Source organism: Pelecanus crispus, chromosome 2 (assembly GCF_030463565.1).
Source record: "Pelecanus crispus isolate bPelCri1 chromosome 2, bPelCri1.pri, whole genome shotgun sequence".
NCBI classification, from domain to species: domain Eukaryota; kingdom Metazoa; phylum Chordata; class Aves; order Pelecaniformes; family Pelecanidae; genus Pelecanus; species Pelecanus crispus.
The window spans coordinates 115,608,943-115,627,278 of NC_134644.1; the positions used below are offsets into that span (position 1 = coordinate 115,608,943).

General features: G+C 46.9%; 1 protein-coding gene across 1 annotated transcript; it reads right to left on the minus strand.

Annotated features, from left to right (window-relative positions):
- Positions 1–380: 380 nt before the first annotated feature.
- Positions 381–17,077, minus strand: LDLRAD4 (low density lipoprotein receptor class A domain containing 4). Its single transcript, XM_075704702.1, is given in 6 exon segments — positions 381–1,059; positions 2,344–2,393; positions 11,592–11,594; positions 13,653–13,689; positions 13,691–13,809; positions 17,008–17,077. Coding segments are annotated over 6 exon segments (822 nt in total). The 3' UTR covers positions 381–516.
- Positions 17,078–18,336: the final 1,259 nt, after the last annotated feature.

Here is an 18,336-nt window from a genome sequence, read left to right on the forward strand (position 1 = left end):
CAACACAAATTAATTCCTTGCATTCATCTAAGTTCTCAACTTTATACCTTGGCACACAAAACAGGAATTTTGTTTCATATTAAAAAAATCCACACCCTGGGAGAAAAAAAAAAGCAAACTGGCCAATTCTTCCCCCATTTATCTAGCAAAACCACCTTCTTCCTTCTGCCATTCAGTGAGTATAAAACAGGCTGTACAAGCCTCATTTCTGTGCTAAGTTAACTTTTAGAATTAAATAATTGAAATAGTTTATTAAAAAAAAATAATATATCCCCCCCTCTCCCCTGAAACACTGCTTGTAGACAAACTGAATGGAAGTTTGTATTTCTTTCAATCTGCTTTGCATGCAATTCCCCTGAAAGGAATCAGAAACAAAGAACTGGTTTGCACGTTTGGTTTTACTAAGTTGTACCACGTGAAACGTAACAACATTGTGCACCGGAGCATGGGGGTCTTCCTCCACCGCTCTGCTTGAATCTCTTTTGTCTTCAGTTCAAATGCACCTGGGCGAGTAACTTAGACCAGGTTTCCCGGTTTTCGGTCTTGGCCTTTGCTGGGGACTATTGTGCTCTCTGAATTGTTCTGCTGAAACTGAAGTCTGCTCCCCCTCTGCGAAGAAGGAGGCGCGTTGCTGTGCTGGTGATGGAAAAAAGAGGAGCCTGGGTAATGCCCCATGACCTCGCTGTACGTCGGGGGTGGTCCTTCCATCCTTCCATTACTGCTATAGTTGGTTGCACTTATGCCCGAATTGCTGCTTGGTGGGCAGGGGCCCCCATTGTACATTGAGATGTCTATCAAGTCGCTATCAAAAATGGTTCGGTTGGGTGGTGCCCTGACAGATTCCCGGTTGAGCTCCATCTGCTGTTCTGGGTCCCGGAGCTGCAGGGTGCACGGGCCTTGGTACGGTGGTGGCTCTTCCCCGTCAGAGAGGGAGATGGTCGGAGGAAGGTCAATCTCATGCTGCATGTAAGGGTAAGTAGGCTGGAAGCGACTGAAACGGTCCCGCTGCATAAAAGATGGGGCAGTAAACCTGTCCCTTGACCTTGGAGCATACATGATCTGAAATGGGAAGAGAGAAACACGTGACTCCACGTCTGAAAAAAGCACTATGGGTGCTTTGTATTTACAAAGAACTGCTAGAACAGAAAATACTTCTCTTCACCACCTATCTTAAAAGTGTAAACCCAGCAGGTATTGTGCACGCGTGCTCCCACACACATGCATGTGAAGAGAAGAGGTAGGAGTTGCAGGAAGGATCTAACACAAGATACTTGAGAACAGCTTCACAAAGGAAGACCAAGACCTTACACAGCTCCCTCTGACATTAAAACATGCAGAGCCAAGAGAAAACAATCGTTTCTGTACATAGGAAACACTTCCTCGCTAATCTTGACAATTAACTAGTTCTAGGAAAATGTCCCAATACTGAATTTCAGCTGCAGTCTGAGCCTCCCCCTCCTACTCAGAGTTAATGTAAAACTCTGCATCACCAAAGAATTCAGATGGTCATTTTAGTACATTTTGTAAAGGCCTGGCGTATCTCACGCCTTCACTACCAGAGTGTATCAGGTGTCCTCCTCCCCCTCAGTTCTCAGCCAGAGCTCAGCCGCCGGGGAGGACCTGCAAGGCTTCTGCACTGCGAGTAGAAAAAACATCCCCGGCATATGACCCTAGAAAAGGTCAGTCTTTACAAGAGGAAGAGTTCAAGACACTCCGTGAGAAGCTATTGCTCCTCACTTGGTCTATCCAGATCTAGAGAGACACACCAGCTTCTTAGATCTAGATCTATCAAACTGCTCTTCTCATTTTTGGGTCCATGGCAGGGTCTTCAGTCCCTGACCCTCACAGATGTAAGGTCAGCCACCAGGAAGATTCACCATTTGAAACAGGTGAGCTGGGCCACTTGGAGCAACACACCCACAAATTATCACTCAGACCAGAGATCTGTGCTAGCCAGAAGACACTGGTGATAGGATACATGTTGTAAACCCAGGAAAAACACAGGGAGAAGAGCAACTGGTCTTGCATTCCACTGAATACTCAAATTACTGAGCCAGTGCATGACAGAGACACCTCCACCACTTACCTGTGAATGCCTACTATGATATAGGGAGCTGCAGATGGAAATGAGGTGTCAGGTAGGTAGAATTTCATTCTTTCAATAAAAAAATTCTTAAGCATTTATGGAATGGGAGTTAAGGCAGGCTCCGATGTCCACGTGAACCTGGCTTTTGGTCTACACTGAAAAAGCTTTATTTACTAAATGTTTTTGAGAGGAGCCAAACATATATAACAGGAAAGAGGAAAGCACATCGGTGAGGATAACAAGAAATCTGTCTGTACCTCTGAAGCACCCTGGCGCGATACTGAGCTTTCTGAAGGCCACAAGCACCCTTCCTGGAATGTAGAAAAACACAACAAAGGAGAAAAATTAACAGATTACATCACCATCCTACCTTAAATACCACAACTTTTAGGAGCAGTCAGCTTCTAAGGACTGGTTGTCTTCACCTAGAGAAAGGTGATAAGCAAGTAATGTCCCACCCCTTGCTTTCCAAAACTAGAGCAAACAGCAACTCTGCACCCAAGCAAGTCAAGGTTGGTCCATTTTGCAAGTGCCGAGACACCAGCCACAGCACCCAGCCTCACAGGCTGTAGAGGAGGCAGTGAGCCAGTCGCAGCTACGAGCACGTGGCAACATGCAGAGATGACAGGAACCACTTCAGCACCTGCGTGCTGAGCGGGTACCCTTCACCTCCCAACCCATGACAAGGCCACGTCAGTATGGTCAGCAGGTCCAATGACGCTAACCTGCCAGCCAAGATCCCCGATTACACACCAGAGTCAAAACAGTTTGCAACGAAATCCGGTGTCTGTAATCTCAGTGAAGTGACAGCCACTCCAAACCCAGGTATATTCTGGTCAAAACTGTCAGTTGCCCAATTCCCACAATAAACAGTAATTAAGCAGCTGAGGTTTCAGCCACCAGTTCCCCTCTTCAACCACTTCCCCCACCATCTTCTCAGGCCAAAGTACTTTCTCAACCCTTGAAAGGCTGTTCTGACACTGTACCAGCACTCAGGGCAGAATAAAAGGGTGAAGAAGAACATGTGTGTGTCATAATTTTTTCTTCCCAATTAATTGTTTAGAGTAGCAGTAACTACCGCAATGGATTTATTTTAATGGAAAATTTTGAAGCTGAATAGGACACACCAGAGCAGCTATAAAGCACAGAATTTCAGTCTTGGTACAAAAAGAGAAAATCAAAACATCGTATGGTCATGACTATTTTCTTGGTACTCATTCAAGTTTTATGATTTTATAGACATAAGAAATTTCAGGAACAGGAAGGAAAATGCATACTGTCCCCAAAAGCATTAGCCTGTATAGACTACTTTCACATCTTACAGTACTGCTTCTTCTCTGCATAGCATCTTTCAACATATTTCAGATGTAAAAATAGACCTAACTAGATGTTCATCATGACACTCAAGAGACCAAAAGCCGTCTGTGATCTTGTCAGGAGAGTCCATGGCAGAGGAAAGCTGCTCAAAGAGGAATCTCCCACAGGATTCAGCTGTTAAGGGAAATGCTTTGAATAACAAAGCTGGTCAATCACCTCGCTTCTGTAGCTTTAGAGAGCAGAGATAGAGGGAGGCTGACAATTGCAATTATTTACAACTTCCCTTTGCAAGTATCGCCATTTACAAAGGCCTGATACAAAAGGCAAATCTTAAGCAGATTCCTGTATTTCAGTACCCATATAAGGTTTTGTCAATAGAAGAAACTGTAACTGTATATATACATGCACGTACACACTTGTACCCACCTTCCTTTCTACCCCTCCATCACCCAGATGCCCACATTTTGAAGTATCTGAGGGTATATTTGCAAAATTAAAGACAATCAGGTTAGCAGCAGCTGACCCAGCAGGCTCCAAGCCTGTTGCAATTGTTAAGTAAAACATACTAGTCAAAGCTAAAGTGCTCAATTAACCACCCATGAACTACAGGCCATACACAGCCCAACAGCAGATTCCTGAGTGATGGTCTGAAAAATACAATAGTGTGTAGCTTTATCCTTAGTGCAACTGTCTCAGTCTCTTCTTTAATGTGTTCAAGCTCAGAATAGAGGAAAACAGGCAAAACCAATGACCCAGCCCAGCAAGGAGTTCAATCTACCACTACCACTCATATTACTTAAACTCCTTTATGAAAGAGTTTCCAATGTGGAAGTGGAAATGACAACTCCCATCCTACAGCCCATCTCCCGTAAGGCAGGAGAGTAAGAAGAGCCGAGGGAGCTGGTATGGTATATGGAGAAAAACGCCTCACGCTGAGATGGAGCGGGACCTGCATGCTGAGCCTAGGCACACAGGCCTGGTACCAGCAATGTCTAACAGAAACAACTTGCTGAAAGAACAGAGTCGCCCACTACTTCTACTGCTGGTGCCTGAGTCCCAGTACAGTAAAAGACCCTGCCTGGAGGCACTGCAGCTGCTTACAGGGACCCCACAGACTGCGACCAGGGTGCTGGGATAGTCAGACCAAGATGAAGAGACCAAAGGAGCCCAAGGCTCTCCCCACTCTGGGATAACTACTCGAGGAGGTAGACAGCTTGGGATGCAGCTGAACTCCAAGGCTGTGAGATCCTTAGGATGCAAGGATGTGTAACAACATGGCCTCTATGACAGGGTGTCTTACAGCCCACCTGTACCTACTCCCTTCCCTATGGCTTCCTCTGCAGAGAGCAGCAGCCAACCCCCAGCAAGATCTCTATCCCAGGACTCCCCAAGCAGATGGCTGGGTAGCATGTGCTCAGCATGCCCACGCTTGGAAAATACCAGGCTCACACACCACGTGCAGACCAACCTCACCACGCATATGTGGTCGGTCCAGTGCCACAGTACAGGATCCTGCCATCACCACTAGAATAAGCCCAGACTAACTGGCCCAATGTAGGAAAAGGCACTACACTCTTACTTAGTGCACGGACAAGTCTCAAAATGGACAGCGAGAGAAGCAAGGAGAAAGGGAAGTTGCTGACAGACAACTGGGTTTCCTGCACTCAGCTATAGAGGAATCCTTGAATGCTTCTAGGACATGAACTTACTGTACGGTGACCTGCAATGACAAATACAAACATGTAGAGGAGCTTCCTAAACTTTAAGAGGAGAGCAGTATAACAACTGGGAACACTACAGAAAGGAAAAAAGAGAGAGAAAGATACAATGGATGACATGCCAGTGCTTAATTATGAATGTCTCTATGGGGTTTATAAGTATTTGAGGGATACAATAGAACAGGAAAATTATTTATGCTTAGTATCACACACTAGATACCCCTTATCCTTCCACATAGCACATATTTCATTAGGTGCCTGAGCCAGGCGCAGTAGCTCGCTACTGAGCTGTGCAGCTCCCGCTTCAGGGCTGGCCTAGAACTGACAGCTCGGAGCAAAGGCAGACTTTGCTCCGGTCTGCCTGCAACCACTTATTTAGATGTGCCCTTCTGCTAACGTACCAAGGCTAAGAGAAAAGTCAGGAAATGAATAAAAATTTAACACAACGAAGTGCTTTGCTGAATCTTGCCCTAAAATGCTATAGGGGTTTTTGGTACTTAGCCTTCTATAGATAAACCCCATCTCCTCTACAAAAGGTGTCACCCGTCTGGAACAAGAGAACTGCATCCAAACAGGTGCCTGTCCCATCTTCCTAATTCCGCTCTTTTCAACCATTTTGCCTTCCTGAAATCACTGCATCCACCATGGGAGACTTACTGTCTACCTTTCTCAAGTCTTCATGTCAGGGAAATCCTCCCTCCCCTGCACCTGGTAGATACAACCTAATTCAAGGGTTGGGGCCCACCTACCCCACTGTTCTTGGGGTGACGGCAAGGCATTGAGAGGAGAAGAAAAACCTCAGTGTTGCAGAAGGAAAATATCCCCATGACTTCCCCCCCCCCCCCCCAAGATGTAGATGTAAGAAATAACATGCTGGGACTGCTGCAAACAACCTGGGGTGACTTACACTGAGCAAAAGTGTTATTTCTTGCTCTCTCCTTGTCCTTCTACTTGCGGGCCTTCATTTGACAGCTAAAATGTTTCCCTGTGCTCAGATCAGTGAAAATCAGGTAAGAACTGACAGCATTTGTATTTATATTCCCTCATCCAAAATAGTAAGGCAGATTGGCCTAATGATAAAAAAAACCCCTACTTTCGACTTCTTTTCACTCAATGACTTGTTATCCCATGAGCAAGATGATACTGGGCACAAGCATTACAGCTCGGCACGACAGCTAACCAGCCGCTAGGCCTGGTGCAAGCTCCCAATCCCAGTACAGTGCTGGCAGGCACTCCCCAGCCAGCAAATCCAGCACTGGCAGTCCCACTGGATGCACCCTCACACCAAATGCCCAGGCATTTGTACAAGTAGTTCTCAGGTACGTGCAATCAAGGCTAAACCTGAGCAAATGCAATTCACCCCTTTTTTTTTTTTTTTTCCTGTGGGCAATATATCATTTACCTGCTTCTTACAGGTTCTCAACAACTAGCCACTTCAACTTGCTCCTTCTTAAACAGGCTAAAGGTCTTCAGCTGTGAGCATCAATATTTAGAAGTAGCAGGGAGAGAAAGCTTATGCATTCATGCCCTATACTGTATTAATTTTTAACATTGTTAGGTTTTGGAATGAAAAAGGAGGAGTCTCCATGGCAAATCCTAGCTCCTACAAATAGCACCAAAGCAAGAAAAATCTTAAGGATCCAGCTATGTCTTTTGCTGACCTTAGCCATTCCCAGGTTTCACAATAGTTTACAGAAACTAATTTTGCGATTAGGTTTTGAAATAACAGCATCATTTAATAAATCCAGCTGGGTGATTACTTAATTATCTTATGGTGATGATTATTTAACTCAGTATTTACAGCTTAGGAGACTGGATAAACCTAAGACAATTTGACTAATTTGTATTTTACAAAGGTTAACAGCCTCTGGAATTAAACAGTTTAGGAAGATGACTTTTTGAGGCCATTTTTAAACACTGTGCTTCCTGGAGCACACAGTGTCATCCAACTACCTTGGCTGAGCATCAGCAGGAAAGAAATTTACCAGAAGAAGCATTTTTAACTCGGGATAAATTGCAGGTAAAAAAAAAAAAAAAAAAAAAAAATCACACTCAGTAAGAAAAATTCCTCAAATTGTAATGAAGCAAAAGCAGCCCTGTGCTGGTTTTGGCTGGGATAGAGTTAATGTTCTTCCTAGTAACTGGTATGGGGCTATGGTTTGGATTTGTGCTGAAAACAGTGTTGATAACACAGGGATGTTTTAGTTGCTGCTAAGCAGCACTTACACAGAGTCAAGGCCTTTTCTGCTTCTCACCCCCCCCACACCAACGAGCAGGCTGGGGGTGCACAAGGTGGGACAGCTGACCCCAACTGATCAAAGGGATATTCTGTATCGTATGATGTCATGCACAGCATATAAAGCTGGGGGAAGAAGAAGGAAGGGGGGGAAGTTCAGAGTGATGGTGTTTGTCTTCCCAAGTAACCATTATGCATGCTGGAGCCCTGCTTTCCTGGAGATGGCTGAATACCTGCCTGCCGATGGGAAGCAGTGAATGAATTCCTTGTTTTGCTTTGCTTGCACGCACGGCTTTTGCTTTACCTATTAAACTGTCTTTATCTCAACCCACGAGTTTTCTCACTTTTACTCTTCTGATTCTGTCTCCCATCCCACTGGGGGCGAGTGAGCAAGCAGCTGTGTGGTACTTAGTTGCCAGCTGGGGTTAAACCACAACAATCCCAACTTTGCTTTTTTACTGACTGTTAAGGAGAGTTTCAGGTTTTTTCTCCACTTTTCAGTTTCTGAGAATTAGAACTCTGCCTGACACTATCTCCCGAGAAACAAAAGTCAATTTTTCACTTTTTGAAATGCATTACAGGTGTTAATAAGGTCCCTCTTTTCCCCCTCGATTAAACTCAGAGTTGTTTTTTTTTTAAAATATGTGTGTGTGTATATACACACACCCCCCCCCCGCGCTGTCTTTTGCAAGTGAAGTTGTTTCAGATAGCAGTGTAGTTTCTGATTTCGGCCCTAGGTGGCAGTGATACATTAATCCACATTAAAGCAGTGGCTTGCTCAAAATGCTCTGGGAAGGTACAGGGGTTCGCTCCTCCCTGCCTCTTCCTGAGTGAGAAGAGACCATCGCAGCTCTTCGGATTGCAGCATTGTCCCTGCCGAACACAAGCAAAGCAGAACTATTGCGTTGTCCCCAACGGAATGACAAGTATTCCAGCAGGATTGCTCTTCTCTTTAAAAGCTGTGTTTCCCCAAGGGCAGGAAAGGTTACAGCGTCTGGCAGAGCTGTGCACAGTATCAAGGAGGAGAAGTACTAGAGAGATAATTATGGAGAGTGCCAAACCTCTCAATTGTAGTCCGCCTCCCTACACTTAGAGTGATTATTTCTGTTACTTAATGCTTTAAAACTTTTATTTCCCCCACTTCACAGCACTTTACCACTCTAAGTAATCTTCATTTCATCCAAGTGAAGGAAGTAAGTACTATTACCCTTCCTCCTTTATTTGGAGATGAAGCAAGTTGCCCAAGGTGACACATTGCATCAGGAGCCACCCAAAGCCGTCACTCCTCCCTTCTAGTCCTACCTGCAGCTATCCTAGATGATCCTGCCCTTATTAAAGATGTTCTGATTTCACTGCGGTAGACTTCAAAGAGCAGCAGCCAGCACACACTGTCCCTCCTGGCCGCACACCCTGAGGAGAGGCAAGCCCACGTCCCTCACAGCGGCAGGAGGAGAGCACGGCACATGTCCGGCTCCTGCCAACTGATGCCTGGTGCAAAGAAAAAGATTTGGCAAAGCGGCATGGTCTACAGCACTCACACTCTCTCCCAGCTATAGACTGGGTTCTTGTTTGCACTGGGACTTTCTTTTGCACATATCAGTAAGAAAATGAGAATGAGTGGGCCAGGGATGCCAGCAGGGAACAGAAGGAATAATGCTCACACCGGTGGGGAATAATTTAAAAGGCCAAGAGGCAAGACTAACATTTGAAATGACCAACAAATCCCTGGAGTTGTCACTATTATTGAGTATGTTCTGTCACCCTCCCGATGTTTCCCTTTTATTCTGAAATAGCTGTTCCAAGAAGGAGGGCAGTATTTTTACAGCTGTGCTCCCAGAGCTTGACATTCAAGATGGGCATTATCAATGCAGGTCCTAAGGCAAGCCCACTAGCCCTATAGCAGCAATGCTGCCCTCGGAGCTGGCAGGGGCTGGTCAGGGTAAGCATCTTGTGTGATGGATGCAGGGACTTTGCTGCCAGGAGCGGGCCTGGGGCAGTCAAAGGGTTCAGTTCTCCTTCAACATCCACTTCAAGAGAAAAAGACACAAAGACAGAAACCACCAGGATGGGAGAAAGAATCAATTCAGAAACATCAGAAGCTCATTAAGTACCTCCCTGTTAGTCACTTAGTTAATCTCTTTTCCCTCAACGTCCCCCTGGAAATCACTGATGATGACACTAAGAGTTAATCATCAGAAAGCAAGATTTATCTTGGTTTTATCCCAGCAAACACCAGAGTGCCACAGCAGCCGCAGCTACTTACATTCCAACAGGATGGTTTTGGTTATCAGCAACGCTGCCCTCCCAATACTTCAGTCCTCCCAAGGCACAGCTCGCAACTCCGCAACACGTACCTCCCCTGGGACATCAGACACACACACCCTGTGCACAGACGTGCCTTTCCAAGGCGGCCACATGGCTCTGCCCCAAAACCCCCCAGCACTGCCGGTAGCATCAGTCGCTCCCACAGGAGAGGTTGTGTTGTCCTAGTGAAGTGGCCCTGGGCATGCTCCTGGTACACTCCACACCCTACAGCCTGCGCATCCCCCTCAGATGCTCTGCAAACCTTGGCTCGCTCCCGGCTGTGAAGCCAAACATTGCTGATGGATCAGCCAGCAGGGGGAAACATTCAATATTTTATCCATCGTGATACTGACACCGTTCAGTACCGTACACGCTCACTTCAGGTTGCTGCTCACAACAACATGGTTGTCACTCAGCATCATTCCACCTCTCGCAGTTATGACCCCAAAATGTGCATTTCTGCTAAGGTTAAAACAGGCTTTGAATGTTACGAGAGGGCAAGGCTTGCCACGGGAAGGCAGGCAGCATCCTCGGCAGCACTGCTGCAGAAGCATCCAGTACTCCTAAGCACTCAAAGGTTGTCCTGCTGGGATCTGTTCAAGGCCTCAGCACACTAACCAATGTAACAAAACAAAGACCAGGTGAAAGACTGGAAGATGAGACTCCAGAGGGGATGAAAAGTGGGGGTGGGGTGGGGAAGGGGTGGAAGATAAGGATGTACTGTTGGTCACTGAGGAAAGCATATTTACAGAACAGAAATATTAACAACTACTTTTCAGCATGTACTTGTCAAAGAGCAACTTTTTTTTTTCCTGGGATTGGTCCCTTTTCTGCCCTTCCAAGTGTTACTAACACTTGTGATTCCAGTGATATTTCATCACCTTTTTAATACTGTAACTTCTGGACTTGGAAGACAATGAGAATTTCAGCTTCCAGGCCTTTTTTTTTTTTTTTTTTTAACATGAAGGAAGTTCAGCCAGACAAAGAAGAAACCCACAAATACCTTTTGTTTCATTATTTTGGAGGCCTGACCCCATGAGTTTTACAGGTGTGAGGTTGGCAATAAAGGCAGTAGATAATTTCTGTTCACTTCTATTACACTTTCCAGAAGAACCAGAATAAGAGAGATCATCTGTTCTATAGCTGGTCTTTATGGAGCCAGAAATCTGTGCAATTCAGCCACAGCTCAGCTGTTGGAAGGCATGATTATCTAGAAATAGGACAGGCTTGAAGAAAAGGAAAATTGAAGGTAACAAAAGGACAAAAAAAAAGGCCCATCTGAATAGGAAAGGCATGATTCTGCATCTTGATACACCTCTGCTACCTCAGTTACATGAAGGGGGGTCCACTTCATGGCTCACTGCAGGAACTAGCCAACAGTCAATTAATTTGCTTCACTGTTTTCTTTTAAGAAATACGGATGAACTTCCTCTGTTTCCATTCACTATTTCTCCACCAATCACCAATAGAAGACCAAGTCAGAATACTATTTTCTTCAGACATTAGTAGTTAATAAACATTTAAATCTGTTTTCAGAGTCTACATACCATTATAAAAACCACTCCCTTGGAAGAGAATCCACTTATTGATAGCATTTGCACACAGAACAAGGCCTCCCTCTTTAAAAAAAGAAATGTATTTTAAAAGTGTATAATCTAACTTGCAACTTACTGCTTACACTATCTATTTACCTTCTGCAACTCGCTCTGCCGTGGACAAGAGAACAGACAGGTCGTTTCCAATTTCACATCACAGAGCAAATGCTTTAGTTTCCTGACACTCATGCACACTGCTTTTAAGGTTTGCACTGCAAGCAGCACACAACCAGTTTCTATCAGTACTTCCTTCTAACACCTAAGACAAAGGAAAATTCAAACATATTTGACATTTGACCTGGCACCTCCAAAGTCCCATTCCCCACAAGTATGACCTTCTTTTAAGAACAGCTTCAGCTTATCAGAAAGCCTGATGAGTAATAGTGATGACAAACCTATACCAGAGAGTTTTCAGAACAGTTAGTAACCAGTTCTTGCCAACCAATTATCAATTCCTATGAAGTGCTCACTCGGCTATGATTTATCATTACTTATAAGGGTGCCATCAAACTGAAACTGAGTCAGTGTTTTAAAAATTATTTAAGAGCAGTTCTGAATACTAAAAGCGGCTCCCAAGTCCCCACTGCCAAACTGCATGTTCTTCTTCACAAGAAGGTGATGTTTCTTCCCTCGTGTGGAAGAGAAAAGGCACCACTTACTCTGATAACAGACAATACTAACGAACCATACAAAGGAAATAATGGGTTACTTCACACATTTGACAGCTTACTGCAGTTTTAAAAGATTTGTGAAGATGAAAATGCATTTCCTTTATCTCAAATTATTTCATTTTAGGTACTTGTAGCAATTACAGCTAACAGAAGTGTGGTTCTTGAATTACAGCGTCCATTTCAAAGCAACGCTTAAATTAATCTAGACAATTTTTCCAGCCCTGAAGTCCACAAGGTTAAGGTTTGACAAGTTCCAGTTCTGTCTGTAACCAACTAGAGCTAAAATACTGCTGTGCTACTGAAGTGCTAGGGAATGAGGTGACCTCCCCTTGAGGAGACAGCTCCTTTCTTCCCATGCAGCCTCCAAGGTAAGAGCTATTCACCCCAGAGAAAGGGTGCAGGTGATGTGCTAAGTGAGAGTTTTGGGAACCCTGCATTGGTCACGTTTTACATCTGACTTTCAGGAGGGAGCTGCCAATTGCCAGGGGGGCAGCTCCACAGCAGCTGCTCACCGTCCAGCCCTGGCTGCGGCATCCCTGCCTCCTCCCCTGCCAGCACTCCCTCCCCTGCCCGGGCACCTCGCTCGCTGATCTGGCTGAAATCTAAGTGTGGCGGGGGAAGCAGTTAGTGTTCAGCCAGATCAGCCCCCGGAGGCCTCTCGCCATGACCCTGGCAGCTCCCCAAAGAGCACAGAGAAGGAAGAAACACAGGACTGGGATGGAAAGAAAAGGTGAGACTGAGGACTTATGACTGGTGTAAACCATTATGGGACCACTCCTTGTGGTTACAATCAGACAATTTTTTTGACAGCGAAATGAAACGAAGCTGTGAACCCAACGCTGTTGCCAGGAATTCAGTGCATCAAAAGGCTACCCTCACAAATGGCCCCTTGGCCATCGCAGTCAGCAAAGACGCCAAGGGCACCACTCCAAGGACATCGAAAAGCACATAAGAAAAAGGACCTCCCTGCAACACCAGAGAATACTGCATGGCTTGGGGGGATGTCCCAAGGTCAGGGACACCCTGTGGTTAACCTTCACAAGGGAGCAGTGCATCCCACCCAGCAAACTCCTGGCTCACAAGGCAAGTTAGGTGCCCATTTACTGCTGGGTTGGCTAAAGACAGCCTTAGCAAGTCTCAACTGAGATGCCGTCTTAAGCCTTTGGCTCTGCAACAACGCATCTTAACTACTGGAGGTCCTTGGAGGGATCATTTTCCTAATATTTTCTTGCTGTTTGAGTGAAACAAACATTATGTTTTCCTGGGCTCTTGCTGGGTCAGTGTTTTGGATCCAGCAAAAAAACTACTGCAGCTTCACAAAACCACTAGTAGTGATAAAACTCCAGGATATTAGTAAATATATGGAAAGTCAGAACAAGTCTTCATACCCCAGGTGATCTCCATTCATTCCCCCTCCACTCCCCTTCAAATTACAACAGCAGCAAACAGTATGTCACATCTGAGCCTCCAAATGCAAAATGAAGATAGGCTATGTAAAACATAGCACGGTCTAAAAATAATCAAAAGTGTATTTTAAATTTATGTTCTGATTTTTTTTCCCTACTGACAAATGCAACCTCAGCAAAAGACCTAACTATAGGGAGTATTAGAAGTGACATCAGAAATTTTTCTAACAGTTGCCTGTACCGGAGCTTCTCAGGAGGCTTTGCTGCAGACCCATACGGCACAAGGAAAAGCAGTTTGGTGCAAAGGGCTCATACTCACCGTTCTGCAAAGTTTCCTCCTGTCTTCTGCTTTGGCTTCTGTCGGTTGATAAAGGAGCGTGTCGAGAGTTTGTAATGGTTCAACAAGCAGATGATCACTACCACCATAACAGTTATAACCACAATTATAATGATGATTTGAACAAACTCCAGTTCAGCTAAAAGCAAAGAAGAAAAAAAGAGGAAAATACGTCAATCACACAGAGAATGTTATCCATCAAAACAATAATCTGAAAAGCCCTCAGTATTTCATCAAGATTGATCTGCAGTAAGATGTCACTGCTTGTCCATGTCGCAAAGTTTTGTGAAGAAAATGGTGCTCTAAAATATGAGAGTTATTTATTTTTTGGCAGTGCTGATCAACTGGTACAAGTGGCTGCAGGTCAAAGCTAAGAAACATCTTTGTGATCCTTCTCTGCAGCCTTCATAGGTAATAAATTCCTTCAGCATAAACACCACAGGCAAGCCTTTTGGATAACACAATTTCACGGGGGGGGGGGGGGGGGGGGGGGGGGGGGGGGGGGGGGGGGCAGGGGGAACCAGCACACAAACCCCACTCTATTTTAATAGCCACCTGCAATGCCAATAGAGTCCAGAGTGCTCCAAAGCAGAGGCTATGGAGAGAGGAATCAGGACCCTGTACCTAGTAAACTAACCTTTTTTTTTGGTTTTTTTTTTTTTTTTTTTTTTTGGTTTTTTTTTTAAAAAAAGCAGCTAAATAGCATGAAAGCTACCTAAATCAAGTGGAAAACTTTTTCCGTTTTGAATCTACACGCAATGTCTTTTTCGATTACTTACTTCTCTCCAACTAGAGTAAAATTAACTTTGCTAGGACATTCCCATTCAGGTAAAAATCTAAAAAGAGATCTGGTACTCTAAAACAAGGTATGTTCCACCATAGTTAAAAATGAAACTGGGACCTTGACTGTTGCAAGAGATACAATTACAATGAACTCCATCAGCGCCCATCATCTTATCTGAAGTCCTGCTTATACCACAAATATTAAGTATATTTAGAAATGAGTCACTCTTGCACGCTTTCGGCTATACTGGAGCAGCAAGGATGAGCAATGTAAGGTAAGAAATTGCCCTTTGGAGTTACACAGTTGCTGATATTTCTGTGGAAACTGCATTGCTCACAGGGGATGCTCTTGCCTTGAAAGACAACTCCAGTTAATGGGAGGAGGTCTTTGGTTGCTAGGCTGGCAGAAAAAGCAAAGCAGCAGTGCCAGTTACTCAGTTTCAGCACTTTCCAAAAATGGCACCTACTGTCAGGCACCAAAACATGAACTTTGGGGAACCGATATTAAATTTCTGTTTTAAAAAAGCCAACGAGGAAAGGAAGATAATGGAATATAAAAAGACAAAGTAAACATCAGAGAAAACAAGCTTCCCCCCTGTCCCCCCCTTATCTTTCATTTGTAGTCATCCTCAGCCTTCCGTCTAACAGCGGTACGCTTACACAAACACAACACAACTACAAAGCTGAGCTAGAAAAATGCTGTTCACACATAAAATCTAAAACGACCTGCGGTGGGACTAAAGGAAACCGAAGGCTGTTTCATTATTCTAAGATCTCTTGCAAACAAAACCTCAGACTACAGGAGCTGCAAGTGCACTAGTGTCCAGTGGAGGCTGGTGCAGAGGTCCAGCTGTTTGTCACGGGTTACCAGTGGCCACGGGCATACCACCACCTGCTGAGGTTCTGCAATCGTCTCAGTAGGAGTAACTAAACTCATTTAAGGCTAAGGAAAGAGTAAAGGGCAACAACACATCCATCCTTTAATTTCTTTTTGCTGTTAAGTACCATCCACTCATCATTAAGACCACCAACATTTTCAGAAAATTTGACTAGTCTGTGCTTTGCTCTGCTTTTGCTATCAATCCCATATGCAGCAATCTTTTTGTTTTTCTTCTCTTGAGTCATTGGAAGCTAACAATGTTAGCACCAAAAGATCAAAAAGCAGGAAGCATAGAATTAATTAAAAAAAAAAAAACAACCCAAACACACCAAAACCGTGCTGAAGTAAAAAGTCAAATTTTCTTGGCTCAGAAGCACAGAATACAGACTTGACACAGTTGACAACTGCCGCAATTCACATTCTGCGGCTACTACATATCAAAGGGTTTCTTTACCCAAAACACTTTTTTTTTTTGGTCCATGTAATACTTCAGACTGGAAATTGAGAGACTGTTGCTAAAGGGCAACATGCAAAACAAGCAGTGTTGATTTAGGCTTTCCTAGAATGCAAAGATCACTGGAATGACATGTTACTTCTCTATCTGCCAAGGGCAGAGTCTTCTAAATTTATCAAGGCCCCAGCACTTCAGTGGTGGGGGACGGTACCTCTCCTTTAAAAATAAAGGATCGGGACTGTGAGCATTTCCCTTGGGAGGAATCATTTGGAAATGTTTGACTAAAACATGGCCATACAATTAAAAAAAAAAAGTAAAACCAGAGCACACGGGTGTGAGCGCACGGGATTTTCCAAGTCCAGCTTTACGTTGCAAAGAGTAAAACCCAACAACACACCCTGCTGATGACTGATGTTCAAGAGGATTTCCTCACTCGAAAGTGAAGGGAAAGGGGAAGGTGATTTTTAATCTCTTCCTCCTCCTGACTGGCCCTCCTGCTACTCATTAGGTTACTAAAAAGAAAAAGCAAAGACACAAGAGCAACAGCTTCGATTTACCGGCACTGCTCAAGGCAATTTGAACAGTTTCTGGTGGCTGCTGACAGGCACCGGCTGACCCCGGCCCCTGCCTCGCCTCCTGCCCCGCTGCCCCACACCTGCGGGCGCAACGGGCCCTGGCCGCCGCAGCACTGCCTGCCAGGCGGGCATCGCCTCCGGCCCCCTTTTTCTGTAAGGTAATGGGGAAAGAGACTTGGGGGGGAGCTTCAGGAAGAGAAGCGACACGTTTTTACACCCCCCAAGTCTCTCTGTCACACTCACGTATACCTGTTTCTTCACGCACAGGAACTTTTTTTTTTTTTAAGAATATTTTTCATGGTAAACACACAAGAAGAGAGAAGCAACTATATGTTGAGCAAAAACACCTTCACAGAAGAGTATAAAGAAAAAGAGATAATTGATAACCCGATCGACAATCACGCAAGCAAAAGCGTCCGGACCGTCACCCTAAATCCTCTGCCGCCGCCGAGCTCTCCCAGGCCAGGGCAGCCCCCCGGCTCTGCTAGCCCCTCTCTCCGAGCCGGCTGGGCTGCAAGCGGGGCTTCGCTCCGGGTAGCCGGGGGACGGAGCTCGCAGCGGGGCTTCGCTCCGGGTAGCCGGGGGACGGAGCTCGCAGCAGCCCTACCCGCGCAGACACAGCGGACGGGACGCAGACAGGGGTACCTCTTTCCAACAACAGGTCTTTTAACCGCGCATCCTTCACCGCTGTCCTGTTAAGCCGCTCACTGGACATGCTCGCCTCCGGCGGGCGGGGGGCTCAGGCCGCTCCGCCAGCCCCCCCGGCGGGCACCGCATCACCGGCAGCCCCGGGATCCATCCGGCGAGGGGACAGCGCCCTCGGGCTGCCCGCTCAGCCCTACGCGGGGACTGACTGACAGCCTCCTGTCCGTCCGTCCGTCCCTCTCCCCGGCGCACCGGCAGGGCCCGGCCGCGGCGCTCAGGCCGCACCTACCGGTAGCGGGCCCCTGGAGCGGGCAGGCCGGGCCGGGGCAGGCCGCTCTCGCCCCCCCACCCCCCCAGCACGGACACGAGAGACGCCTTTGGGCTCCTGACGGCAGGCTGTCGCCGGGCTCCGCCTGGAGCGAAAGGAATTAAAAAAAAAAAAAAAAAAAACCGCCGCACCAAAATGATAATTTAAAAAAAAAAAAAAAATTAGCCGGCGAGAGGGGGAAAAAAAAAAAAAAAAAGGAAAGGGGGGGGGGGAACAAAACCCCACGGCGCCCCGCTCCTCCCCGAGCCCGCCGCGGGGCCTGGGAGGGCCGGAGGGAGGAAGGTCGTAGCTTACCCGCGCCGCCGCCCCGCCGCTCTTTAAGCCCGGCCCGGCCCGGCGGGCGCTCGGGGCGCCCCGGCTCTTCCGCCTGCCCCGGCCCGCCGCGCCTGCGCCGCCGCGGCCCCGCCCCCCCGCGCGCGCCCCCGCCCCGCCCCGCCCCCCGCGCCTGCCCCCGCCCCGCCCCGCCCCGCCCCGCCCCAGCGAGCAGCCGCGGGGTGGGGGGCGTCTAAGGAAAGCACCTTCCCGAGTGCTTTAAGGATCCGGGCTCCGCGTCCGACCCCTTTCCAGCGACCTGGGAAGGCAGCGGCGCAGGGAATCCCAGCCCCCGCTTCTCGGCTCCTTCCCGCGCCGCAGGTGCGCAACCGGCCAAAGCCACCGCGGAAACCCCCCGCGAGCCGGCACGGTTGCGGTTTGATGAGGCAGCGTTGCAGGGAGAGTCGGGAGGAGGGGGTGAAAATATTGGGGAGACGCATCCTGGCACAGAACTGCGAAACGATGACCACCGGAGGAACTGATGCCTGTGGCCTCGAGCGATCCACGCTCGCAAGTTAAAAGGAAAATAGAGGGGGAGGGGAAAGGAAAACACGGGAGATTTTGAGACTTGGGCTCCAGTCGCGTGTGCGTTTCCTCAGCGAAACCCCCGGCTCCAGCAGCGTCTGCCTTCCCTTCGGCCCCTCCGCCTGCCCCAGCCCTGCCGCCGCCCCGGCCCTTCTGGCTGGGCG